Source organism: Vombatus ursinus, unplaced genomic scaffold (assembly GCF_900497805.2).
Source record: "Vombatus ursinus unplaced genomic scaffold, bare-nosed wombat genome assembly UNPS02014893.1, whole genome shotgun sequence".
Lineage (NCBI taxonomy): Eukaryota > Metazoa > Chordata > Mammalia > Diprotodontia > Vombatidae > Vombatus > Vombatus ursinus.
In genome coordinates, this window is record NW_020954671.1 from 1,957,149 (window position 1) to 1,978,983 (window position 21,835).

A 21,835-nucleotide genomic window follows, 5' to 3' on the forward strand; every position below is an offset into this window, starting at 1 on the left:
GGCAAAGTGAAAACGACAAGAGGACGTCTGGGGGCGTATTGGAAACTGAGGAACTATGAGCCTTCCGAGCCACCATCCCGGAAGTGGAGTGCGGAGGAAGTGGAGCTGAGTCCCGTAGTAGAAGTTTTCGCTGGGGGTCCCGGCTAATGGGATTTTGCTGGGAGATTTCTTTGGGGCCTGTCATTCCGTCTTCTCTGCGGATGTGGCGTGTATTGGTCGATGCGGTCGTAAAAGCTTTAGCTCCGGTACCGTAGAAGGAGCCTATTTCCCCGCCGGGCCGGAGCCATAGGTGGCGGGGAGCGACCGGCAACTCCTGGAAAGACCCCCCAGGGCCTCAGTGGGGATCCGGCCCTTTGGGAAGCCTCCACTCGAGTTTTCTCCTGACGGTGACTGAGACTGGCGATGAGTTGATCCATTGGTGCCCAGTCATGGCCCAGCGGGCGATTTGGCTGGTGAGCCACGAACCAGGAACCCCACATGGTGGGACCGTGAGATTCTCCAGGTAAACGTGAGTGGGCACCCTCAGGCAACGTGATTGTTTAAGAAAATGCCGATTTAAGCTCGTTTTGTTTTTCTTCCCAGAGGGGCAACACGATCCAGATCTTTAGGTCCCCGGGGCAGATGAAAATCAGATTCAGAAGACCGTATTTGTATAATGGGTGTTTTCACGTAGTTGCTACTCATTCTTTCCGCATCCCCTAAAAACTTTAATGCTTCTCTCTTCATTTTAACCTTTAGAAAGTGTTGTGTTTCAGCACTTAGCCATGTTCCTCGAATACTACAAATACTTATTGTCTTAACAAGATAATCAGATGTTTGGGTTATGGCTTGAGGAATGAGTAGAGAAAGTAATGGAACGAAGATCGTGATATAAAGGAAAGAGCACTAGATTTGGAGTCAGGGCCTGGGTTCAGATCCCTTTCTGCTGCTTACATCTACTTGTAGGACCTTGGACAAATCAGCTAATTTCTCTAGGCTTCAGTGCCTTAATCCACAGCAGTTTGGGGGAGTGCTGGGCGTGCTTAGGTGATCAGTCATTGAGGACCTATTCATTCCTATGACTTACGATACTAAGAGATGAAAATTGAAACGTGCTTTTGGAGTGAGATTTAACTAGTCTACTAGTTGAATAGCCAGCATTTTATCCAGGTAAGTATGTGAAAAATGGAAATAGATGGGAAAGTCAATATAATCAAATGAACTTTTGGTTCCAGGAATAATTCCATCTTTTTCCTCAATGAAAAACAATAATTAATTCTGCCCTTAGTTGTTTAAGGGACCACAGCAAAATACAAGCCCTAAAAAGAGGTTGGGGGTTGATTAAGACTAATTCGTTTATAAACCTAACAATCATCATGCATTTATTAAGGACTTATAACATGTCAAGCACTGTGCTAGGCACTGGGACTATAAATATAAAGAATTAAAAAAACACTAATCAAAAGGGGTTCGTAGTCTAACAGGAAAAGAAATACATTTATAAGTGAGTATAGAATAAATGTAGGCTAAATGTAAAGTTAAGGAAGAAGAGCAATAGTAGTTGGGGAGAATCAGGAAAGACTTGAGGAATGTTTCACTTGAGCTGTGCCCTAAAGGAAGAGAAGGATTCTAAGAGCTTGGCAATCCAGAAATGAAAATGTGTGGTATTTGACACAAAAAAGGTTGCTTAGTTATTTTTTTCTTTACTAACTTTACACTCTTGACAGTTAGGTTTAGTTTTTAATCTTTTATTAAGATTGCTTTGATTTGGAGTCAGAGGACCTGAGTTTTACTACCTCTGTGATTTTGGACTAGTTATTTATTCTCTCTAGTCCTCAGTTTCCTCATATGTAAAAGAGTCAGACTGAGCTCTAAGGTCTCTTCCAGTTCTAAATCTGTGGTCCTATGAAAAGTGAAAATTTACATAATTCATTTTAGTAAGGTAAATATAATTTTTTAAAGTTTTCATTGTTCTTACAGTAATAATTCAAAAGAATGTTTCATATGTGATTGGATGAGTTTCTCTTCACCCATTCATATTGAAAATTGGCCAGCCATTGGTAGAATTTAGTGAGACAAATGATTCTTAACCTATCAAACTACCCTTCTTACAGCAAAAGCTGATTTGGTACCTTTTAAAGCCTTAGAGATAAGTAAATCAAGGTTAGGGCAGCTCCATAGCACAGTGGATAGAGTGCCAAGTCTTGAGTCAGGAAGATCTTCCTGAGTTCAAATCTGGCCTCTGACACTTACTAGCTTTGTGACCCTAGACAAGTCACTTAACCTTGTTTGCCTCAGTTTCTTCATCTGTAAAATGAGCTGGAGAAGAAAATGACAATCCACTGCAGTATCTGTCGAGAAAACCCTAGGTGGGGGTCACAAAGAGTTGGACTCAACTGAACAGCAAGTCAGGGCTGGTCTTGGGTCATATCTGTCCCATAGCAGCCCCATTGTCTACGAACCTATTCAAACCTTGTAGAGTAAAAACCACTAGTTTTTAGAATCTCAATGGGTGAGAAGTTCTGTGATTTTGGTTGAAACGCTTCATTTCTCTGAGCTTCGTTCTGAGGGTATTGGACAAGGTTATCTCAGAAGTCTCTTTCAACTCTGATATTTGCAACATATTCCAAAGCAAAACCAAATTCCACCTGAAATGCCTAAGTTGGGCCTATAATTGATTTGATTAGTCAGTCAGTCAGTTAGCATTTATTAAACACTTATTATATGTCAGGCACTCTGCTAAGTACTGGAGGTCAAAAGAGAGGTAACAGACAGTCCCTGCCCTCAAGGAGCTCACAATCTAATGGGTTTTTGCCCCATATTCAGTCATAGATTTTTAGAACTTAAAAAGACATTTGAGAACCCTTAATTCAACCCATTTATTTTCTAAGTAAAGATACTGAGGCCTAGGGAAATTAAGTCTTACCTAAAGTCATTCAGCTAGTTAATGATTACAGTATTTGGGACTGGTCTATACTCCCATAGGTGATGGCAGAGAACTTTTAAAACTAAGAATATGTAATATTTTAGAATATGTGAAAGTCAAGTAAAAGTATCTTATATATCCCCAAAAGCATGCTTCTTTAGTCCTATGTCTGGCATTGTCTATAAGGTATACAAATCATAAAGAATGTTTTTAAACCTTTACCTTTTTACTGCTAAGTTGTGTCCTTCAGGACCAGATTTTTTTGGGGGGGGAAGAAGAATGTGAAGAGTATTAGTTTCATTTGTAAGTAACAGTAATCTTTTAGATCTTCTACTTTTAAATCTAACCATTGAATTCAAAAGTTTAAGCTCTCTATATAGAACTGGGTCAAATCTCTTCCATTTCTACAGCAATAAAACTTTATCATAAAGAAAACAAACGTTCAAGTTTTAAGTTTTTAAAATGACAACTCATCTTGTGAGAGAATAAATGAAACATAAAGGAGAGATAAAGAATGTGTCAGGAAGTTAACAATTTTTTACTGTTACTTACTTTCTTCTATTTTGTCTGTGAATAGACGGCAACCGGAATAACAGGAGCTTTTCTTTCCTTGATGCAGAAGGTATCCCACTGTTGAAAAACGAGCTAAAACCTTCAATGGATCAAGTTATGTGCCTCTACCAGAAGATGATCCCTTCTGTAAAGCTCTGCTTTTTGAACTGAGGTTATTGGACGATGATAAGGACTTTGTGGAAAGCCGGGATGGCTGTTCACGAATCAGCAAAGCTTCAGTCTATGGACTTCCAATAGGAGGAAAAGAACTGTGGCCTGTTCTTGCCCTTCAGAAGAATGGCTTGATTTATGTTAGTGTTCCACTAGTTGAGCAAACTTTGTCTGCTCACCCACCACTCATTAGCATTAGTGGAATCTCACAAGCCTTTGATCTACTTTTTGGGTTGATTGATTTTTTCGACTCCGGGCCCAGGACTGAAGCTGATCTAAGTACTAAAGTGAGCCAGCTACCTGATTTGCTCTTGCACATTTGTCCATTTGGCACTTTGTTGGATTCCAACTTTTTATTAGATAATTTTAGTAACCTTTCAATATATCAAGCCCCAAAACAACCAGCATGGAAGGCCGGTACTTACAAAGGAAAGCCACAAGTTGCTGTTTCTATTACCGAAAAAGTTAAATCCATGCAGTATGATAAGCGGGAAGTAGCAGATATGTGGCAGGTCTATGGAACTATAACCTGTAAGGTGAGACTTTCTGGTGCATGTTCAGTGGATCTATTTTACATATGTTGAGAAAAGTGTACTACAGTTTAAATTTTATCTTAAGTGGTAGTCCTTAAATGCCAGAGTGGTAAGAACTATTAATTTCATCACTAATGATGGACAAATCACATCATCATTTTCCACCTGAGTTTCTTGTATGAAATAAGGGCTTTGGACTAAATGGTTTCTAAGGTCCCTACAATTTTTAACATTCAGTGATTCTATTACATGTCCCACCAATCTTCTACTAGATTTTATAGGAGGTAAAACTGATTAATCTCTAAATAGGTACCTAAAGTCATTACAAAGTCTTCTTTTTTCCTGTTTTGTTTTGCTTTGAATGAACCATTAAGTAATAATCACTACTACTGGAATCCTCTTTAAAGTTTAAGATTGTGAAAAGGCAACGGCAATGTTAATAAAAATGCCAACTTTTAAAGTCCATCTTTAAAAATGGTCAGAAATCCCCATAAATAATATACCTATAAGTAAACATCTTGTAGCTGTTTTTAAATAACATTATTTTTAGATTGTTTTATTCTTAGAAATTTTCCTTCAATCTTTATGCTTTAAATGTAGACATTGATATCTAACTTATTTTAATAGTATATAGCTACTGAATATTGTTGACAACATATTAATATGATAAGATATAATGCTGTGGTCATTAGGCATTTCATTTTTTGGTTCACTGAAGGAACTCACTATTTAAAGGAATCTTATTTTGGAATTTTTTGTAAAGCAAATGTTTTGCTCCCTCCACCACCAACCCCAAAGGACAAAACAAACCAACATACACATATTTTATCTTTTGAGTGTAATAGAAAGAGTACTGGATAAAGTGCCAAGAGATTTGAAAATATAGGTTTGACCCTACACAGATGGACTTTGAGCAAGTCTCTTCTTTCTTTAGTCCTAGTTTCCTCTTCCTCAGGAGAGTTAGACAGGTTATCCTTAAGGTCCTTTCCCTAATTCTAAATACTGATGACTATAGATATAGATATAGATATACACACAGATATGTGTGTGTGTGTGTGTGTGTGTGTGTGTGTGTGTGTGTGTGTATGAATGAGGGAAAGAGCTTAAAATGAAAAGCACTTTTATCTTGCAAAGTGTAATTTCCCTCCCTCTTTTTTAGGGAGAGGGAGCATGTCAAAAGCATTGATTTTTATGAAGAGGTAGAAATTGCCTCTACCCATGTAGATTGGCAAATCTTCATTGTACAGTCTTAAAAGATTGCCTGGAACGTGAGAGGTGAAGCCAGTATTCTCACAGCTAGTACGTGTCGGGGTAGAATTTGAACTCTTCCAGGCAGCAAGATTGATCCTTTTATCAATTTTACTATGCTACATCTCTGAAATGTATTGCTTTGTTGTAAATTACTAATGATCTGGTCATCAAAGTGCACGTAGCTAATATAGCAATGAGTTAAATAAGGAAACAATAGTGGTATTTTTTTCATCACTAAGAATATGAACAACTGAATTACATGCACATGGCTTAACGTCTCCTCTTTCTTGATAGTAGCTCATTAGTGTCAGTTGGTTGCCAAGGAATTAGAATAAATGAAGGGAGAGAAAAGAGAAGCAATGTAGATAGTAGATAGAGAGCCAGTTTGAGGGCCAGGAAGGCCTGGGTTCAAACTATCATAACTGAGTGTGTGAATCAGATCAAGTCACTTAACCTGTGGTGCCCTCTGCAATTCTCTAGGACTCTGAAGTACAGAAAATGTGCCTGTCTATACTGGGAAGAGTTCTCTCTACCAGTAAAATCACAAATCCTTTCTGTATCCTCAGGGGGAGAAACACATGTTTTCACTCTTGTGTACAAGCCCACCTCAAATTTACTTTCATTTATACACACATCATAATCATCAGAAAGCATTTATGAAGAACCTTTTTATGCATGGTGCTGTGCTTGATGCAGAGAAAATTGCTCATAGAGCTGTTTTCTGCCTGCACAGTACTTATGACCAAAAATAAACGCATTGCTGTGAACACCCATACAGGATATTTAGACAATAGATTGAAAATTTTAAACATGTGTATTTCAAGTATAAATATATTTTAGGGGTTAAAGCAGGGGTAGATCAGAATATGAATTGATGTCAGACAAAGTAGTCATTGAAGTTTCATGCTTAAATTCAATAAAGCAGAAAAAAGCAATTGTCTCTACTGTGGTCTGTCTGGAAAGGTTTCATAGAAGAGTAGATAAACTGTTCAGGAGACTTGGATTTGAGTCCTACTCTTGACACTTGAACCTCAGTTTTCTCATTTGTACAATGGGGATAATGCCAGTAAAGTCTACCTCAGAGGGTTATTGTGAGGCTCAATGAGATAGCAAGCATTTAAAAGGTATATAAAGCATATAAATATAAAGTATATATAAAGCACATTGCAAATCCTAAAATGTTATCTAAATGCCAGCTGTTATTGTTATTATCATCTTAGGATCTTGTTGGTAATAATCCTGTTTGTTTTTTTAAGTGTGATTTGGAAGGAGTCATGCCAAATGTTACAATCAGTTTGAATCTCCCCACCAATGGATCTCCACTTCAAGATATTCTGGTGCATCCTTGTGTGACTTCCCTTGACTCTGCTGTTCTTACTTCTAGCAGCGTTGATATAATGGATGATTCTGCGTTTAGTGGGCCTTACAAATTTCCATTCACTCCTCCTTTAGAGTCATTCCATTTGTGCTACTATACATCTCAGGTAAAGTGTGTGTATCTATCTACGTGTGTGTATGTGTGTGTAATATGACTTAGTGGATAGAGATCTAGTCACGGAACCAGGAAGACCCAGATTCAAGTTCTGTCACTGATACAACTTACATAACCCTGGACCAATCACCTGATCTATTCCACTGATCCACCAGTCTGTTTCTTAGCTAGTACCAGATTGTTTTGATAATTACCACTTTATAATACAGTTTAAGATCTGGTGCAGCTAGACCACCTTCTTTTGCATTATTTCATTGATTCCCTTGATATCCTTGAATTTTGTCTTCCATGTGAATTTTGTTATTATTTTTTCTAGCTTTATAAAATAATTTTTTGTTAATTTGATTGGTATGGCATTGAATGAATAGATTAATTTAGGTAGAATTATCATTTTATTATATTGGTTCGGCCTATCCATGAGCAATTAATATTTTTCCAGTTGTTTAGATCTGACTTTTTTTGTGTGAAAACTGTTCGTATAGTTCCTAGGTTTGTCTTGGGCAGGTGGACTCCTAAGTATTTTATATTATCTACAGTTATTTTAAATGGAATTTCTCTATATCTTGCTGCTGGACTTTGTTGGCAATATATAGGAATGCTGATGATGTATGTGGATTTATTTTGTATCATGCAACTTTGTTAAAGTTGTTAATAATTTCTAGTAGGTTTTTAGTTGATTCTCTAGGATTTTCTAAGTATACCATGATATCATCCGCAAAGAGTGATAGTTTTGTTTCCTCATTGCCTATTCTAATTCCTTTAATTTCTTTTTATTCTTTTATTGCTATAGCTAATATTTCTAGTACAATATTAAATAATAGAGGTGATAATGGGCATCCTTGCTTCACCCCGATTGTATTGGGAAGGCTTCTAGTTTATGTTTGCTGATGATTTTAGTTAAATAGTAATTATCATTTTAAGGTAAGCTCCATTTATTCCTGTGCTCTCCAGTGTTTTTAGTAGGAATGGGTGTTGTATTTTGTCAAAAGCTTTTTCAGTATCTATTGAGATAATCATATAATTTCTGTTGGTTTTGTTACTGATATGGTCAGTTATGCTGATCGTTTTCCTAATATTGAACCAGCCCTACATTCCTGGTATAAATCTCACAAGTCATAGTGTATGTTTGCTATAATCTCTTTGCTAATATCTTATTTAAAATTTTTGCATTGATATTCATTAGGAAAATTAGTCTATAATTTTCTTTCTGTTTTTCTCTTCCTGGTTTGGGGCTCAGTATTGTATGTGTGTAATAAAAGGAATTTGGTAGGACTCCTTCTTCACCTGTTTTTCCAAATAGTTTATATTGGGCTTAATTGTTCTTTAAATGTTTGTAGCATTTTCTTGTGAATCCATCTGGTTGGTCCTGGGGATTTTTTCTTAGGAAGTTCACTGATGGCTTGTTCAATTTCTTTTTCTCAGCTTGGGTTATTTAAATATTTTATTTTTTCTTCTGTTGAATCTGAATAATGTACATTTTTATAGATATTCATCCATCTCATTTGGGTTGACAAATTTATTGGCATATAATTCGGCAAAATAGCTCCTAACAACTGTCTTAGTTTCCTCATTGGTGGTGAATTCACCCCTTTCATTTTTGATACCAGTAATTTGGTTTTCTTCTTTGCCTTTTTTAATCAAATTAACCAATGGTTTATCTGTTTTATTGTATTATTTTTTCATAAAACCAGCTTCTAGTTTTATTTATTAGTTCTGTGGTTTTCATTCAATTTAATTAATCTCTCCTTTGACTTTTCAGGATTCCCAATTTGGTGTTTAATTGAGGATTTTTAATCTGTTCTTTTTCTAGTTTTTTTTTTATTCATGCCTAATTTCATTGATCTGCTTTTTTTCTCTATTTTATTAATGTAAGCAATTAGAGATAGAAAATTTCCTCTAAGTACTACTTTGTTTGCATCCCATAAGTTTTGGTATGTTGTCTCATTGTTGTCATTTTCTTTAATGAAGTTATGAATTGCTTCTATGTTTTGTTCTTTGACCTACTTGTTTTTTAGGATTAGATTATTTAATTTCCAATTAGTTTTTAATCTCTCTTTCCATTGTCCATTGCTGAATGTTATTTTTATTGCATTATTATCTGAAAAAGATACATTTACTATTTCTGCTTCTTCACATTTGGTTGTAAGGTTTTTAACGTCCTAATATGTGGTCAGTTTTTGTGTAGGTGTCACGTATTGCTGAGAAAAAGATATATTCCTTTCTATTCCCATTCAGTTTTCTCCAGAGATCTATCATATCTAACTTTTCCAGAATTTTATTCACCTCCTTAACTTCTTTCTTGATTATTTTTTGGTTAGATTTATCTAGTTGTGAGAGGGGAAAGTTGAGGTTACTCACTAGTATAATTTTATTATCTTTTTCCTCCTGTATCTTATTCAACTTCTTCAAAAATTTAGATGCTATACCATTTGGTGTATATATGTTCAATATTGATATAACCATTGTCTATGGTACCTTTCAGCAAGATATAGTTGCCTTCTTTATCTCTTTTAATTAGATCTATTTTTGCTTTTGCTTTGTCTGAGATCATGATTGCCACCCCTGCTTTCTTTGCTTCAGCTGAAGCAGAATAGATTCTACTCCGGCCTCTTACCTTTACCCTGTGTATATCTCTCCACTTCAAATGCGTTTCTTTTAAACAATATGTTGTAGGATTCTGCTTTTTAATCTATTCTACTGTCTGCTTCCATTTTATGGGTGAGTTCACCCTGTTCACATTTATAGCTATGATAGCTAATTGTGTATTTCCCTCCATGCTATTTTTCTCTTATATATCCCCCTCTCTCTCCTACCTCCCACCCTTTCCCTCCTCACAAGTGTTTTACTTCTGATCTCTGCCTTGCCCTGTCTATGCTGTCTTTTATCAGTCCCCACCCTTCTATGATCCCTGTCCCTTTTTACTTCTTTATAGGATAAGATAGATTTCTATGTCCCACTTAATGTATATGTTATTCCATCTTTGAGCCAGTTTTGATGAGAGTAAGGTTTAAGCTTTGTCCACTACCCCACCATCTTCCCCTCCATTATAATAGTTTTTTTGTGCCTCTTTTATGTGGAATAATTTACCCTATTCAGTGTCCCCCCTCCTTCTTCTTCCAGTGCAATTTTCTTTCTCACCCCTTTATATTGTTTTTTGGAGTATCATCCCATCAGAGTCACCTTATATCCACACCGTCTGTCTGTATATATTCTTTCTAATAAGGTTGTTAAGAATTACAAATATTATCTTGCCATATAGAAATATAAACAGTTTAACCTTATTGAATTGCTTGTTTTCTCTTTCTTGTTCTTTTTTATCTTTTTGTGTTTTCTTTGAGTCTTGTATTTGGAGGTCAAGTTTTTTATTCAGCTCTGGTCTTTTAATTAGAAATGCTAGGAAGTCCTCTATTCATCAGATGTCCATTTCCCCTCCCTCTGAAAGACTGTATTCAGTTTTGCTGGGTAGGTGATTCTTGGTTGTAATTGTAACTCCTTTACCTTCTGGTATATCATATTGTAAGCCCTCCAGTTCTTTAATGTGGAAGCTGCCAAATCTTGTGTAATCCTGACTGTAGCTCCACAATATTTTGAATTTTTCTTTCTTTTTTTTTTTCCTGGCTGCTTGCAATACTTTCTCCTTGATCTGTGAGCTCTGGAATTTGGCTATAATGTTTCTGGGAATTTTATTTTGGGATCTCTTTTGGGTGGTGATGGGTGGATTCTTTGAATTTTTATTTTGTCCTCTGATTCTAATATATCAGGGCAGTTTTCTTTGATAATTTCTTGAAAGATATTGTCCAGATTTTTTTTGTTGTTGTTACTGTTTTGTTTTGTTTTGTTTTTTGATCATAGCTTTCAGGTAGTCCAATAATTCTTATATTATCTTTCCTGGATCTATTTTCTAGGTCAGTTGTTTTTTCAATGAGAAATTTCATATTTTCTTTTTTTTTTTTTTTTACTTTTTTATTTTCTTTTATTGTTTGTTGATGTCTCATAGAATCATTAGTTTCCACTTGTTCAATTCTGATTTTTAAGGAATTATTTTCTTCAGTGAGCTTTCGTACTTTTTCCATTTGGCCAATTCTATTTTTTAGGGAGTTATTTTCCTCAGTAAATTTTTTATATCTTTTCCCAAACAATTGACTCTTTTTTTCATGATTCTCTTGCATTACTCTCATTTCTTTTCCCAATTTTTCTTCTACTTCTCTAGTTTGCTTTTTAAAATCCTTTTAAAACTCTTCCAGAATTTCTTTTTGTACATGAGATGAAATTACATTTTTCTCTGAGGCTTCACATGTAGCCATTTTGACACTATTTTCCCCTTCTTAGTTTATGCCTTGATCCTCCCTATACATAGTAACTTTCTATAGTCAAGCTTTTTTTTTCTTTTTTTTTGGTTTGTTTTTGTTTTTAAGACAATTGGGGTTAAGTGACTTGCCCAGGGTCACACAGCCAGTGTCAAGTGTTTGGTCTGCGGCCGGATTTGAACTCAGGTCCTCCTGACTTAAGGACTGGTACCCTATCCACTGCACCACCTAGCTGCCCCCATTTCTGCCTTTTTTTGAGACTTGGTGTTTTTATGTGAGAGTTAGGCTCTGATCCTGCACTGTCCCAACATTTTTGTGTTGGGGCTCTGGGTCTTACTGCTGGCTTTCACTGGACTTCAGGGCTTAGCTGCTTGCTTTCTCTGGAGGGTAGCTTCCCTTCTGGCTTGTACTGGGGGGTGGGGTCTTGCTGTTGGCCTCCCCTGAATGTGGGAGTTAGCTGCTGGCCTGCTCCAGGGGTGGGGCCTTGCTCCTGGGTTGCTGTGGTAACAGGGTCTTTCTGGTGACTGGGCCTGGAGGAGGGATCTTGTTGCTGGTCTGCCCCAGGGGTGGGGCCCTCTTGCTCCGTTGCTATGGAAATAGAGTCTCTCCACTGGTAGGCCCCAGGGGTGGGGTCTCACTCTTGGCCAGCCCTGATAAGCAATGGGGTCAAGGGCTGGCTGGTGTGGTGCTGGAGTGGGACCTTGCTGTGTGGCACCCACTGCTCACTTGCCTAGGGAGCTGCTGGTCTGCAGGAGGGTGGGGCCTGGCTAATAGATTGCCCCAGGTTTGGAGCCTTGCTGCAGGCCCCCTGCTATGAGAATGACTGATATTGTTCTTGGACCCTGTCCCCTCCCACCCCAGTGAAACAGACTCTTCCTGCAGTGCTGGTAAGCTGCTTTGCTGCTCCTAGATCAATTCTGAGGCAGTTTTTCTAGTTGTTTGGAGGGGAATTTGGGAGGCCTTCAGAGGGTTCCTTCCTTACCCTGCCATCTTGGCATCGGAAGTCTTTTAACAAATATTCTGTATAAGATATTGTGCTCTAGGTACTGAGGATAGGAAAAGGAATGTGTAAGACATGAACCAGTCAATGCAAGTCCATATCTGTGAAATAACTCAGAGCAAATACCCTGTTCATTAGTATCATAGCCATATTCAGCACCTTCAATAATGATGAACATAGGTAGCATCAAGGTCAGCTACTGCACTGATGGTGTATTATTTAACTTAAAAGGGCAGAAGCCAAGACTAATGTGGAGGGAGTGTTAGTGCATGATTTTTTTATCACAGGTGATTGTGCACTCAATGCAACTTCTGAAGCTGAGATACAACAGAGTGTAGATCTATTCTCTACTGCTTGTTAATTTGGCCTAAAAATTAACACCAAGAAAAAACAGGTTTTCCAACATCGAGCACCACATTATCTATACTTCAAACCATCAGTTACAGCACATGGAGAAATTTTGAATACTGTAGATAAGTTCTCTTGGCAATATGCTTTCTAGGTATGTCCACATAGATAATGAGGTTGATTCACGCATTGCCAGAGCTAGCTCAGTTTTTAGGAGGCAGCAAAGGAAAGTATGGAGAAAAAGAGGTATTAAACCTACCAAACTGAAGGTCTACAGAGCCATTGTGCTGACCTCACTATTGTATGCCTGTGAAACCTGGACAGTATACTAGCACCATGCCAGGAAACTGAATCTCTTCCATATGAGTTATCTTAGGAAGATTCTGAAGATCACCTAGCACGATAAGGTACTGGACATGGAGCTCTTTTCTCAAACTAAACTGCCAAGCATTCAAATTCTACTGCCAGGAGTGAAACTCTGATGGGCTGGCCACGTTGTTCAAATGCTAAACATGTGTTTGCCTAACAGACTCTTTTATGGAGAACTCATGCCAAAAAGGTGCTCACGTGGTGGTCAGAAGAAGTGATATAGGGACACTCTCAAGGTCTCTCTGAAGAACTGGAATCAATAGTGTGAATATAGGAGATGCTGGCAAAGGATGGTCCAGCGGGGCATGCCCCCATAAAAGAAGGCGCTGTGCTGTATGAGCAAAGCTGAATTGCAATAGCTCAAAAGAAATATGAGATGGGCACATTTAGAGACATCTCCACTCCAAATGTTCATATAGACTTTTTGTGCTCACCCTGTGGTAGAGCCTTCGAAGCTTGTGTTGGTCTGATCAGCTGCTGTCAGACACATGATACCTTGACTCCAACATAATGATGTCATTTTGGTCCTCTTCAAGAACGAAAGACAGCCACGAACCATGACAATACTATAATTGGTGGGCAGGTGTATCAATGAACATTTTACATCTAGTAGCTGAAAATTATTTAATTTTTTTGACATGTTTGTTTTTAGGTGCCTGTCCCACCAATTTTGGGATTTTACCAACTGAAGGAAGAAGATTCACAGTTAAAAATAACGGTCCATTTAAAACTTCATGAAAGTGTGAAAAATTGCTTTGAATACTGTGAAGCTCATATACCTTTTTATAACAGGTAGGAATAATTTAGTGACATGGTTTCTCCACTTTTGTAATATTCTCTTTAAAGAATGTTTGTTTAGGCAAGTAAAGATTTTCATGCTCATCTAATGATGTTGGTTCTTAAACTATAATTATAAAATCACCGAATCTAGATTTTGAGAGTTGGAGGTGACTCTAGCAGCCCATCTAATCCAATGCATACCCAAAAACAGCCCCTACTATAACACACCCAACAAGTATTCATTCAAAGGGAGGGAACCTGCCACCTATGCCAGGTGTCCATTCCACTGTTAGACACTTCTTACTGACAGGAAGGTTGACCTCTTTGCAACTTCTGCCCCCTGCTCCTAGTTCTGTCTTCTGGAGCTAAACAGAACAAGTCCAATTCCTTAAAGTCCTTGAAGGGAGCTGTTATATCACCGCATCTCTTCTCTTCTTCTGGCTAAATGTCCGCAGTCCTTCAGCTGATCCTCACATGTCATGGACTCAAGGCCCTTCACTATCCTGACTGCCTTCCTTTGGATGCTCTCCAGCCTGTCTTACTAGATTCAGTTCACTATTCTGGGCTTTCAGTCATTTTGGATCCTAGCTTTCTAATCCAAGTATGTTACCTATCACTACCAGTTTTGTGTCATCTTCAAATTTGATAGACATGCCACGTATACTTTTATCTAACTCACTGACAGAAATGGTAAACAGCACAAAATTACATTTTTAGCTTTAATTTTTTTCCCTATTTTTCCTGATTGTGAATGCTAGTCACTAATAAATATAAGCCATAGCAGACTCCTGTTTCCAGAGAGTGCTCTGTCTTCCAGCAGTTATTCTATATCCTTATATACATGTCTGGCCTTGCTGTCAACGAACCATCTGGTGAATTAAGCTGATTAGGTTTCAAGGTTACTGCCTCACCATTTTCTATTTTTAAATTTATTCTGAAACATAATTCTTCTCAAAATGACCTAACTAAATAGAATCATATTATGTCCGTATGTGTTTTTCTGATCATTGCTATGTACATTTATTTGGTTTTCCAGTTGTTTTTTAGAATCAATGAAAGAATATATGAAATATTTGGGAGACTGTGGATACTTTAATTATTTCAACAAGCTAAGAATGATTTAGTCACCTAGAACTCATCATTAGAGCCCTAATGTCCGTTCATAAGATCATAGTTGTCCAGTCTGATGCCATTATTTTAAAGATGAGGAAATCAAATCTCATAGAGACTCAGTAAACTACCCAATATCACAAACATAATGAGTGAACCAGAATTCAAAGTGAGGTCCTCTAACTCAAAACCCAGGTTGGAAGCCAAACAAATTAGACACTTGAGCTTGAGTTGTCCTTATATTAAGTATCGGTATCATTTTTTGCTTATTTTTCTGTGAACTGTTTGTAGCTTTATTTACATAATAACTTTTTCAAACTTTGTACTTTCAGAGGTCCAATCACCCATTTGGAATATAAAGTTAGTTTTGGCCAGGTAGAAGTATTACGAGAGAAAAGCTTATTAATCTGGATTATAGGTGAGTTGCTTTTTTTTTCTTTTTCCTTTTTTATCTATTGCAGGTGCCTGTTAATATGGAATGGTTGGTTGATGATATTTCTATTTTCAGGGCAAAAGTTCCCCAAGTCACTGGAAATTAATCTTTCTGGAACTGTGAATTTTAATACTATGGGTCATCAAAAGCAACCAGTTGACACTATTTGCATTGGGGGTACAACATATGTAAAAGTAAGTTATTGAATGTATTTGTGTGAGTAAGCTACATTAAAAACCTCTCCTTCAAACAAAAAAAGACATAAAAAGAGAAGCTAAGAAATTAAAAGCCAAGAGATTATCAGACAGCACAATTAGCTATGAAGATTATACACTTGGATTATGGTATAAGCTACTGGCAATCTAATAGCAAAAAAAGAGAGCTCATTCCATAAGGAGACAAAAAGAAAAATTAGGATAGATGTGTAGTTTAGATGCAAACAGTTCTGTACACTTTAATAGCCACTATAGGAATTGTCCTAGGGATACCAAATATAGTTCAGATATAAAATTTAGAGACAAACATTCCTGGATACATTAGTATAATCCCTACCAGCTATAAAGGGCTGCCAAGTGGCATAGTGGTTAGAGTGCCAGGCCTGGAGGCAGGAAGACTCGTCTTCCTAAATTCAAATCCGGCCTCAGATACTTATTAGCCGTGTGACCTTTGGCAAGTCACTTAACCCTGTTTGCCTCCATTCTTCCACTGTAAAATGAGCTAGAGAAGGAAATGGCAAACCACTGCAGTATCTCTGCCAAGAAAACCCCAGATGGGGTCATGAAGAGTCAGACATAACTTGTTGAACAACAACAAACCAACCGTAAGACAGTTTAGCAGTAAATAGCTTTACATAATGCGCTACTTTTTAGTACAGCATGATAAAATGATGGTTTGTGTGATGATAAATCATTAAAAAAAACCTTACTGATATGTAATATAGTGCTTTTCTCCCTTCACAACATCTCCCGTATATATCCCCTTCCTTCCACTCAGGTAGCCACCATTCTAGCATAGACCCTCATCACATCTCTCCTAGACTGTGACAGTAGCCTTCTCATTGATCTCTTTGCTGCTTGTCTCAAAAAGCAGCCTGCAGTCCACCCTCCACTTAACTTTCAAAGTGATTTAAAGTATAGCTAAAGTATACCTAAAGTGTAACTCTGACCAGTTAGCCTGCTCCCTGGCACACAATAAGTGCTTAATAAATGCTTGATGACTAATTAGTCATGTGATTCTCCCTACTCAATAAATTCCAAGGAGTCCCCTTTACCTCCAGGGTCAAATATCAAGTTCTTTGTTTGGCATTTAAGGCTTTTGACAACCTGACCTCTTACAGTTTACTCCCTTTCACAATGTCTTCTATCCAGTCACACACATGATGCTCTATCTATCTTCTCAGTGACTTTGCACTGGCTGTTATCGTCCCTGGCCCCTGCTCGCCCCACTTCCCCCATCCCTTCCTTGCCTGGAATGCTCTCCCTCTGCACCTATTAGTTCCCCTGGCTTCATTCAAGGCTCAGCGAAAATCCCACCTTCTGCAGGATGCCCTCCTCTTCCAACTGCCTTTCCTTCTCACAGTTCCTTTGATCAACTCTGTGCACACACACACACACACACATTTTTCTACCATCGGAATGTAAGGTCGGACTCTTTTTACCTTTCTTTGTACCTCCAGCACACAGCATAGTGCCTAGTATTTATTAAGTGCTTAATAAATGCTTGCTGACTGGACTTGTGTTCTCAAAAGCTGTACCTTCAAAGAGCAAAAGTCTGATAAGTCTTAGCTGATGGAGCTCTGAATATAGGCCCAGTACTAGACTATATGTCTGTTTGGAGGCACCTGGTGGAGCATTGGATAGAATGCTGGGCCTAGGGTCAGACAGACCTGAATTCAAAAGTGGCCTCAGACACTTTCTGTGTGACCCTGGGCAAGTAACTTAACCTCTTTTTGCCTCAGTTTCCTCAATTTTAAAATAGGGATAATCAATGCACAAAGTTGTTGTGAGGGTCAAATGAGATAATCTTTGTAAAAGACTTAGTCGCTACTAAAATGCTTATTTCCTTTCTTCTTTCCTCCCCCACCCCCTTCACTTGTCATCTCTGGAAGAACCTAGCTAAGTTTGAAGACTTTAATCGCCAGGAAGTTAGCCACCAGGTCATAGACCTTCTCGTAGCCACGTCAACATGTGAAGGGCTTCTTGCACTTCAGGAACCATTAGAAATATATGTTAACCTACTTAACACTCATCATAAATATTTACATTATATCCTGGTTTTTATGTTTGTGGTTTTTATGTTGTGAAATATATAGGATAAACTCACTGCAATTGTGAATAAAGAAACTGTGTGACATTGTGTACTAAATGAATGACCTGGATTTAGATACATTTTTGTTTTCTTCCAGCTTTATTTTAGGATCCCAGATTACACACTCACTGGGTGTTATGCAGATCAGCATTCAGTTCAAGTGTTTGCATCCGGAAAACCTAAAATAACTACATGTAAGTTCCCTAGTTTTAAACTGAAGAAAATATAACAAATATTTCATTAGAGTAAGATTTCATAAATTGTGGTGTGGTCCCAGTATATTAAATATGGGTGGTTTCGAGTACCTTCCTAGGACACTTCTGTTCTTGTTCAGCCCATCACATTCAGATCTCTGCCTTCTTGTAGCTTACAAAGCAACCCACTGAAACTGGATATGTGAAAGGGGAAGAGCTATACGTAGGTTCAGCTGGATCAAAAACTAGATTTCTTTTCTTCTTAGTAATTTTTTTTTTTGCAAATAATTGCTACTATAATAATGTAAATGGTTTTTTACCTTTAAGAAAATATTTTTGCTAATCAGTATTTTCTGAGTGCCTACTGTAGCAGGCAAATACTGAATACAAGTACATGATTCATAATCACAAAGCAACTTGTCAACAAGTTTAAAATGATATACAGGTTAAATACTGAAATGACAGAATAAAGAAGTAGTGGCTTGAATTCAGTTAAACAAAATGTATATAATTAATATATTTTGAAAGAAAATTTGTTTAAGCTGGCGGATAGAAATCCTGGGGTGTCAGGGAAAAGGAAGAAGAGCAAAAGGAATGGGATCATCATTTGAGAGTCGTAAGGGAGATTCTTGGATTAGAGTTACAGAATTGGAAAAAACTGTGTGCACTGCATGCACGAAAGTGAATTGGTCTCCTTTACTTGGTTGGCTCTGCTCTTTTCCTGTATTATCTCCATCTTTTCTTAAGATGTACTTCTTCCACCTCTAAAAATCTCTGATTCGCTTCAAGATACAATTTAAGCACCACCACAAAGCCTTTCCTAACCCCCAACCTGCTAGTGCTCCCCTCCCCAAAGTTATCTTTAATTCGTTTTCTACATATTCCATATATGTACATCCTATCATCCCCTTTAGATTGGGAGCTCCTTGAAGGCAGGGACTGTCTTTTGCCTCTTTTTGTATCCCCAGTGCTTAGCACAGTACCTGGCACATGGTAGGCACTTAATAAATATGAATTGAATTGAGTTGTTTCACTTTTGTCTTTGTGTAACCAGTACACACAGTAAGCCTTTAATAAGTGCTTGTTTGTTGTTTGATCTCGGAGAAAGTTGACCACAAATTATGCTGAAGTTTTTATATTTTGTTAGAGACAAGTTATGGATGCTAAGAAAAACCATTACGGAAGGCACTGGTGGTAGCTGACAAACAGCATTTAAGAGCGTAGAGCTCTTGGAGATGAGTTGGGTTTAATTGACTCCATGTCTAAAACATCTCAGGTATTCACTAACTGTTAAATAATTGAAATATGTTGAAAAATAATTTTCAGACGTGTATCCTGGTATTAGGTGACCAGCTTAATGCACACCTGTCATAATTTTAAACTAAATGGAGCCAGTTTTAAAGGGACCATCACGTACAGACCAGTTTCCTTCCACTGTTTGTTTCACAGCTGCCATAATGGTAACAATTATTACTCATTCTTTGGCCATTATGGGCTATCACCATATTATAATATTCAAAAGTTACACGTGATTAGGGAAGCGGTAATCTTTTTACAGTGTTCTAAACTATGATATTCTGTAGCTGGAATGAAGAAAAGTGTTGTGGGTTATACTTGTTTAATAAAAGCTACAAAATTGAATTTCACAAATGTAGAAGGATGAAATTTAAATTTTACTAGGGAGCCACCAAAGGCTCCCATGTGAATAATTTTGCAACAAGTAATTAAGAGAGATTATTTCAGCTGGGATGTTTTAAGTGAACGATAAGGTATCAAGGTCAGAATAAGGGATACTAATCAAGAAGTTGCAGTAGTGAAAATGGAAACTGATTCAAGTATAAGTAAGGATTTTGCTATGAGGGTAAGGGGTTAGAAGTAGAATGTCCATGCTAAGGAAAATGGCAGGATTTGGCATAGTAGTAAGAAATATTTGAATACTTTGTATTATAAAGTAAAAATAAGCAGATTAACTAGTGGATATTAAAATTTATTAAAGCTTCTATAGTATTATAATAGTAGGTTGCATATTGACATATTGATAAATGAAGTTAAGTAAGATGTACATGAATATTGTTGAAATTATTTTCAGATGTTATTTGTTATCATTTTTAAAATCAGAATGATATGGGTATCATTTTTAAAGTCAGAAATTCATAAAAGAATTTGTGCATTCAAAAAATGTGTAATATTGTCTTTTGTTTCCTTTTTAGGCCGGGAACTGATTTCATCTGATTACTATATCTGGAATTCTAAAGCCCCTGCGCCAGTAGCATATAGATCATTATTTCTATGATTTTCTAATATTTAAAAAGGGGGAAATTTAAGTCATATTAACATAGTTAAAATAAAATTACTGTCTTTTATTTTTTAATATGTACATTTTCTCCAATGGGAATGAATCATGGATCAATTTCTCTTTTAAAATGGCAATGTGTTTACTCTTATGTGTTTTAAAAGAAAACATTTTAAAAACTGATTTTTCTATTCTGTGGCCTTTTCATGATTTCCTTGAACAAGATAAAGCACATAATGGAAAAGAATATGGTTTAATGGAAAGAGACTGGGATTTGAAGCAGAGGACCACGGTATAAATCCCAACACTGCTACAAATAGGACCTTGGGCAAGTCACTTAATCCCTCTCTGGACCTCAGTTTTCACCTTTGTAAAATGAGGAAGCTGTACTCTAGAACCTGTAATAGTGATTTTTAGGCTGTGTATTTCGGTACCTTACACAGGGCGAGCCCCTCAGTAAATGCTAGGTGGTGTTGGTAGTAGTGGCTACATTAGAAACAATGGCTCTCTTGGAAATGTAGTCTTATAAAAGGAGGAAGTTGTTTTAATGTGAAATTGTTGATGTTAATCAAAACTTTCCTACTTACAAGAAACTGCATAATTCAGTTGAAGATGTAAGCGTGCTTATTCATTGTCCCTAATAAAGTTTTTTCTTTGTAATGACATTGAGTATATTAAAAGGCAATAAAAAGCCCACTTTATAAAAAGGGCTTGATAACCTGCTGTTTTTCTGTCTTAAATTTTTTTAAGATGCATGTGTTGCTTTTATTCATTTTTTTTTACTACATTCAAGAATTCAGTTATGAATGAATTGATGTTAAAAACCATACTTTGTGTCAAAAGTATCATTTAACATTTCAATTACAGCATATTGTTTTTATCTCTTATTCTCTGATTTCCATTGATATCTTTTCTTTTTTCCAAAAATCCATCCATTTTTGCTGTTCTTTCCACCATTGTTCTTTCTCTCTTTGTCATCTTCCATGTTCTTGGTAACTAATAGTAATGGTGGCTTTAGGTGAGAATTTAGTTTAAATCTCTTAAGTCTAAGTATTTTTACATGTGTATTTTTTTTTTAAACTAAATGTCAGCAACAACATAATACTGCTTTGGAAAATGACTAAATACTAATGCCAAATATATTTATGATACTTTGCTTTTTAAAGATTCTAATAAGAAAAATATTGCATAAATCTCCTAGCTGTTTTGAAGAAGAGCAATGGAATGACTTGAGGGTAGCCTGGAACCTCAAGCTTTGAAATAACCATTTTTTCATTATTGTCACTTATACTAGCTCATTATTAACGACAACTGGCCTTTTTAGAACAGAAAAAGCAACAATTTTCCATACAGTAAGTTTGAACTCTTCTATACTGTAGGAATATCATTGTTTAGATCATCTGCAAACTAACACCAACTAAGTGTCAGCATCAAAAACTAAACTGTCTGGAAAGCTTTACTGGTAGCTTTACCCAGCTACCTAATTTTACATAAGTTCAGCAAAGTACTATGAGTTAAGTATGAGATTCATACTGATTAGTGGGAATTTTTATGTAATTGACCTCTTTTTAGAGAACTTTAAATAGAAACCTGAAGGAAAATATAAAGAAGAATATGAAAAATATATGGAGAATGAAATGTGATACAATCAGTTGCCTTTCAGAACATTACATACTAAAACCAATTCCTATTTTCATCCCATTGAGATCAGCTGAGTACACTGTGATACGTTTGATTTTGTCTAGAAACTTGTCACTTCAGGATAATTTCTGAAGACAAAGTCTATTTCC

At 36.8% G+C, this 21,835-nt stretch overlaps 1 protein-coding gene across 1 annotated transcript; it reads left to right on the forward strand.

Moving 5' to 3' along the window:
• Positions 1 to 62: 62 nt before the first annotated feature.
• Positions 63 to 20,767, forward strand: AP5M1 (adaptor related protein complex 5 subunit mu 1). The gene is made up of 8 exons (XM_027842841.1): positions 63 to 502; positions 3,525 to 4,164; positions 6,669 to 6,896; positions 13,581 to 13,720; positions 15,151 to 15,236; positions 15,327 to 15,445; positions 17,656 to 17,752; positions 19,963 to 20,767. The coding sequence occupies exons 1-8, from the start codon at positions 429 to 431 to the stop codon at positions 20,043 to 20,045; spliced, it is 1,467 nt and encodes a 488-aa protein (XP_027698642.1). The 5' UTR covers positions 63 to 428; the 3' UTR covers positions 20,046 to 20,767.
• The last annotated feature ends 1,068 nt before the right edge of the window (positions 20,768 to 21,835 follow it).